Here is a 15,000-nt window from a genome sequence, read left to right as displayed (position 1 = left end):
CTTCCAGGTATCTTGTGGGTGATACTTCTCACTCCGGGGACTTCATCGTAAGTGCATAATTTGTCTAGTTTCATTTCCTTATGAATAAGATTAATAAAATTGGTTTCCTTTATATACTTTAAGAAAATTAAGTCCTCATAAGAATATTTAGAGTTAAATGTCAGGACAGGATTAGAAATGAAACTATAAGAGAGATTACTCGAGTGTCATATATAGATGAGATTATGGTGAGGGGTAGATGGAGATGGTTTGGGCATGCTCTTCGCACTCCCCATAAGAGATTAGTTCACCAAACTTTCAACTGGGCTCCAAAAGGCACTAGAAGAGTTGGAAGACCCAGGCCTACATGGCAGAAGACTAGGAAGCGTGAAGTGGGAGATGATGAATGTAGAAGTATTGATTTAAAAGCTCAAGATGGTGATGGGTAGATGGAGATGGTTTGGACATGCTCTTCGCACTCCTCAAGAGAGATTAGTTCATCAAACTTTCAACTGGATTCCACAAGACACTAGAGGAGTTGGAAGACCCAGGCCTACATGGTAGAAGACTAGGAAGCGTGAAGTGCGAGTTGATGAATGTAGAAGTATTGATTTTAAAAGCTGAAGATGGTGATGGGTAGATGGAGATGGTTTGGACATGCTCTTCGCACTCCACAAGAGAGATTAGTTCATCAAACTTTCAACTGGGCTCCGCAACAGGACCGCAAGGCACTAGAAGAGTTGGAAAACCCAGGCCTACATGGCAGAGGACTGTGAAGCTTGAAGTGGGAGATGATGAATGGAGAAATATTGATTTAAAAGCTCAAGATGGTGAGGGGTAGATGGAGATGGTTTGGACATGCTCTTCGCACTCCTCAAGAGAGATTAGTTCACCAAACTTTCAACTGGACTCCATAAGACACTAGAAGAGTTGGAAAACCCAGACATACATGGCAGAGGACTATGAAGCGTGAAGTGGGAGATGATGAATGGAAAAGTATTGATTTAAAAGCTCAAGATAGAGATGACTGGCGAAATCTAACCGAGGCCCTTTACGTCAATAGGCGTGGGAGGAGATGATGATATACTTTAAGATCTTTCTTGTGGCTTTCAAATACTAGTTCTTCACGTTTTGAATGGAGCTTTCTCATTATTCGCCTTGTTCATCTCTTTTACTTGTAATTTCAACTCCATATCTAATCATTTTTATGTTAGCAAATCCTTCAACATTTTTTTAGTCCAAATATCAGAATTTTTATGCATCTCATTACGTTTTGCGTTTTTTTTTTTTTTTTTTTTTTTTTTTTTTTTTTATTATCCACCAGGATTCCTATGGTAATTCAAATCTATGTTAACTCTAACCAAGAAAATAAATATAACTATAATAACTTTATGTGGAAAAGTTTTGAAACTGTTTTAAAGCTTCATTTTATATTAGATCATTGCTTGTCTCTATGGATATGCCAGAGTGCGTTCTGTTTTGCCAAATCATTTATTCCTCTGTTCTTACTGTTTACTCTCCAGATATCCTTCAAGTGAACTTCCGTTTGTCATCTACCCTATGCAAGAGAGAACTAATAAAAATGACATCACTTGTAATAAGTCTCAGATGGATAACACAACGAATCTAAGTAAGTTTTTGTTCAAGTTCTAATAACATTATCGAAAAGGAAGATGAATGATAGCTTTATAGTTTATAGGCCTGAAAACTAAGAAAATAAGTATTATTTCTCGTTTTCTTGTTTACATTTTATATTAAGCAAAGGTTTCAACGTATGGGAAGGGCACTTTAAGATATATATATATATATATATATATATATATATATATATATATATATATATATATATATATATATATATATATGTATATATATATATATATATACATACATATATATATATATATATATATATATATATATATACATAAGTACTAATGAAGACGTTTGGATCCACGAAAAAGCTTAGGAATATATTGGAAATTTATAGCTTTGGAGAGAAGAAAATGCACAAAAAGCTAGCAAAGTGTTACATAGAAATGACTGTTGATAGATGCGCTCTTGTTTTTAATGAATATATATACATATGTATATATATATATATATATATATATATATATATATATACTGTATATGTATATATATATATATATATATATATATATATATATATATATATATATATATATATATATATATATATATATATATATATATAACTTACACATTTCTTAAATATTAAGAAAATTTGATTTGTTTGGCGTAACTAAATGATATATTTGTTGTTTCTCTTTATACAGGCAGGGGTGTGAAGTGCTTAAGCGATGACAAAGACACTGAAGTTACAGTTCCACTCCTTCGCAAAAATTGTAAGTAACCTCATTTTACAGCTTCTTCTGCTCTTACAATTACTTATGTGAATCATACTAAACCATGCAAATTTTTTGGGTGCGGTTTCGGTATACGAGCTCCAAGTCGTATTTTTGCCTTGGTATACGATCTCACCTGTTAGTGGCGATCTACCTTCACTTCATGGCGAAGCAAGAACCATTAGATTTTCCAAATAAATATATATATAGGAAATAATTATCTAAGAAATAATAATCAATCATTGATGTTAGCGTGCGCAGCTCAACATTACCGCTTGCTAGTACATACGGAGTTTGATGTTTTTATTTTTTTTCGAGAGTGAAGCGAACGTACGGCGAAGCAAGAACCATTAGATTTTCCATTATACTTGTTTTTTATTTACCTATTCAAAATATCGAAATGGCCTACCAAAACAGCACCCTTTTTTGCTCATTCAAAATGAAGACTATATCATTACAATCATAAGTTTGATCATACATAAATATCTCATTTTATTTTCAACAGATGTTTTCTTATGGCGAGTATAAAAAAAACTTCAAAACTAATAAAAACATATTTTTTTTTCTGCTTAAAGGTAGAACACCGGCAAAGAAACTGACAGTCACGGCGAATAGGGGAGATGATGTCGTCATTGAATTTAAGAAACATCCCGGTTGGGATCGAATGGAATGGCATCAAGATCAAGATCCAAAAAAACCCTACGAGAAGATTAACGAGACTAACGAATCAAAACTAATTGTACCACACGATAAGACGAAGGAATCTGGTGTCTATTTATTCAAGAAGCCTGATAGCTCACCAGGACGTAAAATAGAGTGTGCAGTTGTGATCATTAGGAGGGGTAAGAATTACTTATATGAGTATTGAAGAAAATAACCTACAATGTACGGAAAAAATGAAATTTATTTAGCTTTCGAAGGGACCGTCTCCCTTCCTCTTCAGAAAACAAATGCTTAAAAATCTTTAAAAAAAAGTACAGTATGGTTCGTAAGTATAAAAAAACCACCGTAACAGGTTTTTTTTCTATTCCATACAAGCATTTCTGTACTTTTTTTTTTAACCATTTGTTTTCTGGAGAGGAAAGGAGATGGTCCTTTCAAAAGCTAGATCAATATGATTTTTCATACATTGTGAGCTATTCTATTTATCAGGAATACACGGAAAATTGTGTATTTATTATATATGAGTATAGTTTTTATAAGCTATTGACGTCTATTTCAGTAATGGAACCTAATATATTATGCAGGATATTGTTGACTTATACAATAGAGTATTCATATGCTTGAACAGCGGCTGCCACCCGGTGGTCCAAGGACCACTGGTTTTACGTGAGAAAAAAAGAAATTGTTGGTCCGCAGAAAAGTTGGGACATTATTTCAATCTTTATGTTTTCTTAAACATCTTATGGAAACCCTGATACAAATCTCACAGAAGACACAGAGTCCAGCATTGCCAATTTAGCATTTCAGAGCAACTTAGCATTACAGATCTGAACCCATCATTTAGCAAAAAAAGAAAACAATTCTTTAATTAACGCCATCATTAACAAAATAAATCGATCATTATGAATGTAGATTTTTTTCCCGGATGTAGTGTGGGCCTACACAAAACGCATATCAAATAAGAAATGAATATGTTTTATCAGTCTCATAAGCCTTTCGATTTCATAGCCAAACAACATTGAAGGAGTGTTTGTCTCTCGCATGATTTCAGTAGACCAAATTTAAGTCATTATTCTAGTCAATTTTTTTCAAAGAAGTACAGAAGTATATAAAGAATATATGGAGCTAACATTTCATAGAAACAGATGCAGATTATTATTATTATTATTATTATCACTTGCTAAGCTACAACGCTAGTCGGAAAAGCAAGATGCTATAAGACCAAGGACTCCAAGAGGGAAAAGATAGCCCAGTGAGGAAATGAAATGAGGAAATAGATGAACTACATGACGTTTAATGAGTTATTTATATGAAATGTGTATGTATGTGCCATAGTTTTCACTGATATCCATGAAATTGCTCAAATACTGTCTTCCTCTCCTTGGTCTTTGTGCTACAGAATGCCCAGCCAACAGGTATGGTGACCAATGCAGCCATTGGTGCCCCGATTGCATGCACGGAGGTATTTGTGATGCCAAGACTGGAAAATGTTTCTGTCCTCCTGGATTGAAAGGGGAATTGTGTGAAGAAGGTGAGGTCTTATATGTTTTCCTCAGCTTCACTTCAACCTGACGAGTTACAGGAGATGCCTGTTTATTAAATGACTCTTGTATTGCCATTGTAGCTGGAGCTTGTGGATTACAATACTTCACAGACGCTTGTACTTTCTATGCTTAATCTGCTCCATGTTCTAAACCTTGTGATTTTAACTTTGTCTCCTTTCTTTTTTTGTGGATTACAATACTTCACAGACACATGTACTTTCTATACCTGATCTTCTCCATGTTCTAAGCCTTGTGACTTTAACCTTGTCTCCTTTCTTTTTTGTGGATTACAATACTTCACAGACGCTTGTACTTTCTATACCTGATCTGTTCCATGTTCTAAGCCTTGTGATTTTAACTTTGTCTCCTTTCTTTTTTTGTGGATTACAATACTTCACAGACGCTTGTACTTTCTATACTTAATCTGCTCCATGTTCTAAACCTTGTGATTTCAACCTTGTCTCCTTTCTTTTTTGTGGATTACAATACTTCACAGACGTTTGGACTTTCTATACCTGATCTGTTCCATGTTCTAAGCCTTGTGATTTCAACCTTGTCTCCTTTCTTTTTTTGTGGATTACAATACTTCACAGGCACTTGTACTTTCTATACCTGATTTGTTCCATGTTCTAAGCCCTGTGATTTCAACCTTGTCTCCTTTCTTTTTTTGTGGATTACAATACTTCACAGACGCTTGGACTTTCTATACCTGATCTGTTCCATGTTCTAAGCCTTGTGATTTCAACCTTGTCTCCTTTCTTTTTTTGTGGATTACAATACTTCACAGACGCTTGGACTTTCTATACCTGATCTGCTCCATGTTCTAAACCTTGTGATTTCAACCTTGTCTCCTTTCTTTTTTGTGGATTACAATACTTCACAGACGTTTGGACTTTCTATACCTGATCTGTTCCATGTTCTAAGCCCTGTGACTTCAACCTTGTCTCCTTTCTTTTTTTGTGGATTACAATACTTCACAGGCACTTGTACTTTCTATACCTGATTTGTTCCATGTTCTAAGCCCTGTGATTTCAACCTTGTCTCCTTTCTTTTTTTGTGGATTACAATACTTCACAGACGTTTGGACTTTCTATACCTGATCTGTTCCATGTTCTAAGCCCTGTGATTTCAACCTTGTCTCCTTTCTTTTTTTGTGGATTACAATACTTCACAGGCACTTGTACTTTCTATACCTGATCTGTTCCATGTTCTAAACCTTGTGATTTCAACCTTGTCTCCTTTCTTTTTTTGTGGATTACAATACTTCACAGACGCTTGGACTTTCTATACCTGATCTGCTCCATGTTCTAAACCTTGTGATTTTAACCTTGTCTCCTTTCTTTTTTGTGGATTACAATACTTCACAGACGTTTGGACTTTCTATACCTGATCTGTTCCATGTTCTAAGCCTTGTGATTTCAACCTTGTCTCCTTTCTTTTTTTGTGGATTACAATACTTCACAGGCACTTGTACTTTCTATACCTGATTTGTTCCATGTTCTAAGCCCTGTGATTTCAACCTTGTCTCCTTTCTTTTTTTGTGGATTACAATACTTCACAGACGCTTGGACTTTCTATACCTGATCTGTTCCATGTTCTAAGCCTTGTGATTTCAACCTTGTCTCCTTTCTATTTTTGTGGATTACAATACTTCACAGACGCTTGGACTTTCTTTACCTGATCTGCTCCATGTTCTAAACCTTGTGATTTCAACCTAGTCTCCTTTCTTTTTTTGTGGATTACAATACTTCACAGACACTTGGACTTTCTATACTTAATCTGCTTCATGTTCTAAGCCTTGTGATTTCAACCTCGTCTCCTTTCTTTTTTTGTGGATTACAATGCTTCACAGACGCTTGGACTTTCTATACTTAATCTGCTCCATGTTCTAAACCTTGTGATTTCAACCTAGTCTCCTTTCTTTTTTTGTGGATTACGATACCTCACAGACACTTGGATTTTCTATACCTGATCTGTTCCATGCTCTAAACCTTGTGATTTCAACCTAGTCTCCTTTCTTTTTTTGTGGATTACAATACTTCACAGACACTCTGACTTTCTATACCTGATCTGTTCCATGTTCTAAGCCTTATGATTTCAACCTTGTCTCCTTTCTTTTTTTGTGGATTACAATACTTCACAAGCACTTGGACTTTCTATACCTGATCTGTTCCATGTTCTAAGCCATGTGATTTCAACCTGGTCTCCTTTCTTTTTTGTGGATTACAATACTTCACAGACGCTTGGACTTTCTATACCTGATCTGTTCCATGTTCTAAGCCTTGTGATTTCAACCTTGTCTCCTTTCTTTTTTTGTGGATTACAATACTTCACAGACGCTTGGACTTTCTATACCTGATCTGTTCCATGTTCTAAGCCATGTGATTTCAACCTGGTCTCCTTTCTTTTTTTGTGGATTACAATACTTCACAGACGCTTGGACTTTCTATACCTGATCTGTTCCATGTTCTAAGCCTTGTGATTTCAACCGTGTCTCTTCTATCTTTTTGTGATCTAATCATAAGTGAGAATCACTAGTAACCAATTCCTTGTTTCTCTCCCTTTCTGACAGCATGTGAAGGCGACCAAATCCTCTACTCGTGTACCATAAATCCAGGGGTAACAAATAATTCACAGATCTGTTTACCTTCTCCATACGGATGTTCTTGCGCTCCAGGCAAGAAAGGCTACTTGTGCAATGAAGGTAATACTATTTCTATTTTTATTTATTTATTTTTTTTTTTTCATTTTTAAAAGTCGCTTCGAACTAACGTCCATTACGTACCCACATTATCATTATTATAATTATTATTGTTATTGTTATTATTATTATTATTATTATTATTATTATTATTATTATTATTATTATTATTATTATTATTATTATTATTTATATTATTACTATTATTATTATTATTATTATTATTATTATTATTATTATTATTACTTGCTAAGCTAGAACCCTGGCTGGAAAAGCAGAACGCTATAAGCCAAGTACCTCAACAGGGAAAATAGCCCAGTGAGGAAAGGAAATAATGAAAAACTACAAGAGAAGTTTAAGAATAATATTAACATTAAAATAAATCTTTCATATATAAGCTATAAAGACTTGAATAAAGCAAGAGGAAGAGAAACAAGATATAATAGTGTGCAATATTGGTAATTTTTTTTTTATTATTGTTCTTAAAAGCCACTTCGAACTTCATTTTAATGTTGTTACCGTTCTTAAAATATTTCGTTTTTCCTTGTTTCCATTCCTCACTGGGCTATTTTCCTTGTTGGGGCTCATGGGCTTATAGCATCCTGCTTTTCCAACTAGGGTTGTAGCTTAGCAAGTAATAATAATAATAATAATAATAATAATAATAATAATAATAATAATAATGATAATAATAATAATAATAATAATAACAATAATAATAATAATAATGATAATAATAATAACAATAATATTATTAATAATAATAATAATAATAATAATAATAATAATAATAATTAACATCCTTTGCGTACTTACGATCACATAATACGCCTTATGAAATACGCTGAAGATATTAATATTAATCTCTGGCACCGTCGTTCAATTAGTTCGTTATGCATGTTGCATAAGATTCTTCATAATTCTTACCATCCTTTACACTCACATCTTCTTCCCGGAGAGTTCCAGCCTGTTCGTATTACTGGACATGCAGTTTCAATTGAGTTATTACAATAATTTTATTAATCTGGAAGTGATTTTAACGTTTCATATGCTGTCTCAATAGAGTTTTTGCATTATTTTATTCATCTGGAAGCGAATTTAACGTTTTTAATGCTGTCTCAATAGAGTTTTTGCATTATTTTATTCATCTGGAAGCAATTTTAACTTTTTTAATGCTGTCTCAATAGAGTTTTTGCATTATTTTATTCATCTGGAAGCAATTTTAACTTTTTTAATGCTGTCTCAAGAGAGTTTTTGCCAGACCTTCTCCATCATAAGGCTCAATACTACGCAGTACTCTAGAAATTTAATTCCAGCTGTGACCAAGTTGTGGGATGATCTTCCTAATAGGGGAGTTGGATCGGGAGAATTTCAAAAGTTTATTTCTCATATAGCTTATTTATTTCCTTATTTCCTTCCCTCTCTGGCCTATTTTCCTTGTTGGAGCCGTTGGGCTTATAGCATTCTGCTTTTCCAACTAGAGTTGTAGCTTAGATAATAATAATAATAGGACTTCAACTTCTGAATTCATGTACGTAAAAATTCCTGAATATTATGTGTGTGTGCGTGTGTGTGTGTAAATCCATCTAAATATTTAACAATCTTTTTTGATGGGTCGCGTACATTAGTATTAATACATTCAGCTATTTGTGAATTATATATTTTATGGATAATTTTGAGTAAATACTCCATTTCTAATTTTGTATATATTTTGAATATATATAGAAAATATGCTGGCATCACGAACTTCTGTTTGGTTGTCTATGTTGACGATGTTAGTTCCAGGTCGTTTAGTGAGGAAACCAGGCTATTTTTTTCTATATATATATATATATATATATATATATATATATATATATATATATATATTTATATATATATATATGTATATATATATATATATATATATATATATATATATATATATATATATACATATACATATATATATATATATATATATATATATATATATATATATATATATATATATATATATATGTATATTTATATATATATGTATATATATAATTCTATAGTTTTTTATTATTCTAACTTGTTTCCCATGTGACGAATTGTTATAGATAATGAAAAAGTAATAGAGGAAAACAATAGCTTTGCATAATATGGCAGTATATTATTATTATTATTATTATTATTATTATTATTATTATTATTATTATTATTATTATTATTAATATTATTATTATTACTATTATTATTACTTGCTAAGCTACAACCCTAGTCGGAAAAGCAAGATGCTATAAGCCCTGGGACCCCAACAGGGAAAATAGCCCAGTGAGGAAAGGAAACAAGTGTTGTCAGGTGAATGAGGACAGAGGAGAATCTGTAAAGAATAGGCCAGACTATTCGGTGTTTGTGTAGGCAAAGGGAAAGTGAACCGTGACTAGAGAGAAAGATCCAATGCAGTACTGTCTGGCCAGTCAAAGGACCACACAACTCTCTAACTGTAGTAAACAAACACATTTTTCCACTTTTCAGATTGTGATCCTGGTACCTGGGGAGTGAACTGTCTACAGAAATGTAATCACTGTGAGGGTGGAACTTGCAACAAAGTGACAGGAAAGTGTTCATCTGGTCCAGAAGATCCCTGTGCTGGAGGTAAGCTTATAAGTTCCCATTATTTATCTTTATTGTGGTGGCCTACTTGGTGACGTCCATGACTGGTGATTGCCAGACTGCGGTTAGAGACCCGCTCAAACTCGTTAGTTCCTTTGGGGGCTGCAACTTTTCCCATCATTTATCTTTATTGTGGTGGCCTACTTAGTAACGTCCCTGACTGGTGATCGCCAGACTGCGATTCGAGTCCCGCTCAAACTCGTTAGTTTCTTTGGGCGCTGCAACTTTTCCTCCCATCATTTATCTTTATTGTGGTGGCCTACTTGGTAACGTCCATGACTGGTGATCGCCAGACTGCGGTTCGAGTCCCGCTCATACTCATTAGTTCCTTTGGGGGCTGCAACCTAGCCATCCTTGTGAGCTATGGATGGAGGTTAAGGGGGAGACTATATTTCTGTTTGCTGAATCATCAGCAGCCATTGCCTGGCCCTCCTTAGTTCTAGCTTGGGTGGAAAGGGGGCATGGGCGCTGATCATACGTATATATGGTCAGTCTCTAGGGCATTGTCCTGCTTGATAGGGTAGTTTTATTTATTTTTATCAAAATGAAAGGATAATTTTTTACTTATTTTGCTTGAAGTTAAAAATGAAAATATTCCTCGACTTACAAACTTAATAGGTCCCAAGAAGCTGTTTGTTAAATTGAATGTTGTAAAATTTTGACCTAGGGTAGGCCTAACCTTAATCCCATGCCTATGATTTCACACAGCGAAAGTCAACAAATAGTCGAGTTTTTTCTGAAATAGATATCAGGGTATTACAAATGTGATTTCGCTTACTGTATAAAATGATATGATATTGTTTTATTACATTATTTCTTTACCTTATTTTAGTTATTTTAAGTTGAATTTGTGTTTGTAAGTCAAATGTTTGCAAGTCGAATGTTTGTAAGTCGAATGTTTGTAAGTCGAATGTTTGTAAGTCGAATGTTGTAAGTTGAATGTTTGTAAGTCAAATGTTTGTAAGTTGAATGTTTTCAAGTCGAATATTGCAGGTCGAGTGTTTTGTAAGTCAAATGTTTGCACAAGTCGAATGCTTGTAAGTCGAATGTTTGTAAGACGAATGTTTGTAAGTTGAATGTTTGTAAGTCAAATGTCTGTAAGTCAAATGTTTGTACGTCAATGTTTGTAAGTCGAGTGTTTGTAAGTTGAATGTTTTGTAAGTCGAATGTTTGTGAGTCTAGTGTTTGCAAGTCGAATATTTGTAAGTCGAATGTTTGCAAGAAGAATGTTTGTAAGTTGAATGTTTGTAAGTCAAATGTCTGTAAGTCGAATATTTGCAAGTAGAATGTTTGTAAAGTCGAGTGTTTGTAAGTCGAATGTTTGTAAGTCGAATGTTTGCAAGTCAAATTTCTGTAAGACGAATGTTTGCACGTTGAATGTTTGCAAGTCGAATGCTTGCAAGTCGAATGTTGCAAGTCAAATGCTTGCAAGTCGAATATTTGCAAGTCGAATATTTGCAAGTCGAATGCTTGTAAGTCAAATGTTTGTAAGTCGAGTGTTTGCAAATCGAGTGTTTGCAAGTCGAATGTTTTGCAAGTCGAGTGTTTGTAAGACGAATGTTTGCAAGTCAAATGTTTGCAAGTCGAATGTTTGAAAGTCAAATGTTTGCAAGTCGAATATTTGTAAGTTGAAATCTCTATTTATGTTTCAGGCCTCAAAGGATACCTCCGTTTCCGACAGGAACCGGACGTTAAACCCGATACGGATAAGGTAACCGTATCCTTTGTGAAGGAATTTGATGGGGAAGAACCAATGTCGAACAACATATCCTATCGAGTAGTTATTTGGGTAAGTTATAACCTTCCACATAGACCTTTTTTTATTCATATATCTAAAGTGTTCAAATGTGGACCTTTGAACTTTTTGTTGAACAAAGTAGCATAAGTCTCTTTTTATAGTTTATATATGAAAGATTTGTTTTGATTTTGTTACTTTTCTTAAAATCTCTTATTTTAATTGTTCAATACTTCCCTTGTAGTTTATTTATTTCCTTGTTTCCTTTCTTCACTGGGCTATAGTCACTGTTGGAGCCTTGGGCTTATAGCATTCTGCTTTTCCAAGTAGGGTTGTAACTTAGCTTATAATAATAATAATAATAATAATAATAATAATAATAATAATAATAATAATAATAATAATAATAATAATAGTAATAATAATAATGATAATAATAATAATAATAAAAATGATAATAATAATAATAATAATAATAATGATGATAATAATAATGATAATAATAATAATAATAATAATAATAATTATAATGATAATAATAATAATAATAATTCCTTCGATCAAAGGCATCCTTTTCCCACCTAACCGCTTCTCTCCTTATCCTCCTTCACCTTATCCTAATTCTAATCCAAATTTTCTGCCTCGCACTTGATCTTCTCCCCTTTACAGTTACCATGAATTATGTATGTATGTATGTATTTATTATTTATGTATGTATGTATGTATGTATGTATGTATGTATGTGCGTATGTAAATATGTAATTATTCCTTTGCAACAGGAGAAGGACCGAAGCATGGACTATATGACCACCTCTGAAGAAGTAGGGGATTTCATAACTGAGACTAAAATGTCGGTAGCAATACAAGGCCTGACACCTGCCACCAGCTACTACGCTGCTGTCTTAGTAAAGTTCTCATTAAATGACAAAAAATGCGAAATTAACGGCACCTTAAGGGGAGAACGGATTCAGAAGAAACTGTTCACTACCAAATGCCCTAAAGGTAAGAGCAATTTACATCAATTCTAGTATTGTAAGTGATTTTCTCATTAAAGATATTGAAAAGGTTTAAACATTAAATACAGTAAAGTATGGCTTATCGATCTTACTTGCTCCATGAGAAACTTGGAAACTAAATTTGAAGATAATTGTGGTTAGTTAAACATTAAATCCAGTAAAGTATGGCTTATCGATCTTACTTGCTCCATGAGAAGAAACTTGAAATTAAATTTGAGGATAATTGTGGTTAGTTAAACATTAAATCCAGTAAAGTATGGCTTATCAATCTTACTTGCTCCATGAGAAACTTGAAACTAAATTTGAAGATAATTGTGGTTAGTTAAACATTAAATCCAGTAAAGTATGGCTTATCGATCTTACTTGCTCCATGAGAAGAAACTTGAAATTAAATTTGAGGATAATTGTGGTTAGTTAAACATTAAATCCAGTAAAGTATGGCTTATCAATCTTACTTGCTCCATGAGAAACTTGAAACTAAATTTGAAGATAATTGTGGTTAGTTAAACATTAAATCCAGTAAAGTATGGCTTATCGATCTTACTTGCTCCATGAGAAGAAACTTGAAATTAAATTTGAGGATAATTGTGGTTAGTTAAACATTAAATCCAGTAAAGTATGGCTTATCAATCTTACTTGCTCCATGAGAAACTTGAAACTAAATTTGAAGATAATTGTGGTTAGTTAAACATTAAATCCAGTAAAGTATGGCTTATCGATCTTACTTGCTCCATGAGAAGAAACTTGAAATTAAATTTGAGGATAATTGTGGTTAGTTAAACATTAAATCCAGTAAAGTATGGCTTATCAATCTTACTTGCTCCATGAGAAACTTGAAACTAAATTTGAAGATAATTGTGGTTAGTTAAACATTAAATCCAGTAAAGTATGGCTTATCGATCTTACTTGCTCCATGAGAAGAAACTTGAAATTAAATTTGAGGATAATTGTGGTTAGTTAAACATTAAATCCAGTAAAGTATGGCTTATCAATCTTACTTGCTCCATGAGAAACTTGAAACTAAATTTGAAGATAATTGTGGTTAGTTAAACATTAAATCCAGTAAAGTATGGCTTATCGATCTTACTTGCTCCATGAGAAGAAACTTGAAATTAAATTTGAGGATAATTGTGGTTAGTTAAACATTAAATCCAGTAAAGTATGGCTTATCAATCTTACTTGCTCCATGAGAAACTTGAAACTAAATTTGAAGATAATTGTGGTTAGTTAAACATTAAATCCAGTAAAGTATGGCTTATCGATCTTACTTGCTCCATGAGAAGAAACTTGAAATTAAATTTGAGGATAATTGTGGTTAGTTAAACATTAAATCCAGTAAAGTATGGCTTATCAATCTTACTTGCTCCATGAGAAACTTGAAACTAAATTTTGAAGATAATTGTGGTTAGTTAAACATTAAATCCAGTAAAGTATGGCTTATCGATCTTACTTGCTCCATGAGAAGAAACTTGAAATTAAATTTGAGGATAATTGTGGTTAGTTAAACATTAAATCCAGTAAAGTATGGCTTATCAATCTTACTTGCTCCATGAGAAACTTGAAACTAAATTTGAAGATAATTGTGGTTAGTTAAACATTAAATCCAGTAAAGTATGGCTTATCGATCTTACTTGCTCCATGAGAAACTTGAAATTAAATTTGAAGATAATTGTGGTTAGTTAAACATTAAATCCAGTAAAGTATGGCTTTTCAATCTTACTTGCTCCATGAGAAACTTGGAAACTAAATTTGAAGATAATTGTGGTTAGTTAAACATTAAATCCAGTAAAGCATGGCTTTTCAATCTTACTTGCTTCACGAGAAACTTGGAAACTAAATTTGAAGATAGTTGTGGTTAGGCTGTTTCTACCATGGTTTGGCTTTCTCTTAAGGGACAAAGAACTCAAAGAAGCTATTCGAGGTCTATATTCATTTATTTTGGACAAAGAATATGCATGTAAAAGGTACCTCCCCTTAGAGCTATATTGAATCAGGATATGATGTCGAAAAAACGTCACTTATGGTAAGAAATCACACATGACACTTTAGCTGATACTTCTGAGTATGATATAAAACAGATTAATTACCTTTAATATTTCATGAGATGAAGAATTACCAGAGAATAGTCCTTCCTTGGCAACTTCAAAAGTTCAAAGTTGGAGCAAATGTTTTTATGTTGACCAGGCTGACACGAGTCTTTTTATTGTTTATATATGACATATCTGTTTTTGACGTTGTTAATAGTTTATGTAGGACATATCTGTTTTGACGCTGTTACACGTTTTAGAATGATATATTGTTGATTTAGTCTCATCATTTATTTATTTCTTTATTTCCTTTCCTGACTGGGCTA

General features: G+C 33.0%; 2 protein-coding genes across 2 annotated transcripts in view; both read left to right on the top strand.

Moving 5' to 3' along the window:
- The first annotated feature begins 1,510 nt into the window (after positions 1–1,510).
- Positions 1,511–12,309, top strand: LOC137635521 (tyrosine-protein kinase receptor Tie-1-like). Its single transcript, XM_068367999.1, has 8 exons — positions 1,511–1,609; positions 2,280–2,348; positions 2,924–3,190; positions 4,411–4,542; positions 7,128–7,259; positions 9,759–9,878; positions 11,549–11,685; positions 12,301–12,309. Exons 1-8 carry the CDS (start codon positions 1,540–1,542, stop codon positions 12,307–12,309), a joined length of 936 nt encoding a protein of 311 aa, XP_068224100.1. The 5' UTR covers positions 1,511–1,539.
- Positions 12,310–12,425: 116 nt separating this feature from the next.
- The window catches only part of LOC137635519 (receptor-type tyrosine-protein phosphatase F-like), a 48,103-nt gene continuing 45,528 nt past the window's right edge, over positions 12,426–15,000 (top strand). Inside the window, exon 1 of the mRNA XM_068367998.1 lies at positions 12,426–12,633. Coding sequence (XP_068224099.1) covers positions 12,426–12,633 — 208 coding nt within the window. The remainder of the gene's footprint in view (positions 12,634–15,000) is intronic.

Source organism: Palaemon carinicauda, unplaced genomic scaffold, assembly GCF_036898095.1.
Source record: "Palaemon carinicauda isolate YSFRI2023 unplaced genomic scaffold, ASM3689809v2 scaffold136, whole genome shotgun sequence".
Classification (NCBI taxonomy): domain Eukaryota; kingdom Metazoa; phylum Arthropoda; class Malacostraca; order Decapoda; family Palaemonidae; genus Palaemon; species Palaemon carinicauda.
The sequence above is the reverse complement of the archived record's forward strand: the minus strand, read 5'-3'. Positions and strand labels throughout refer to the sequence as shown.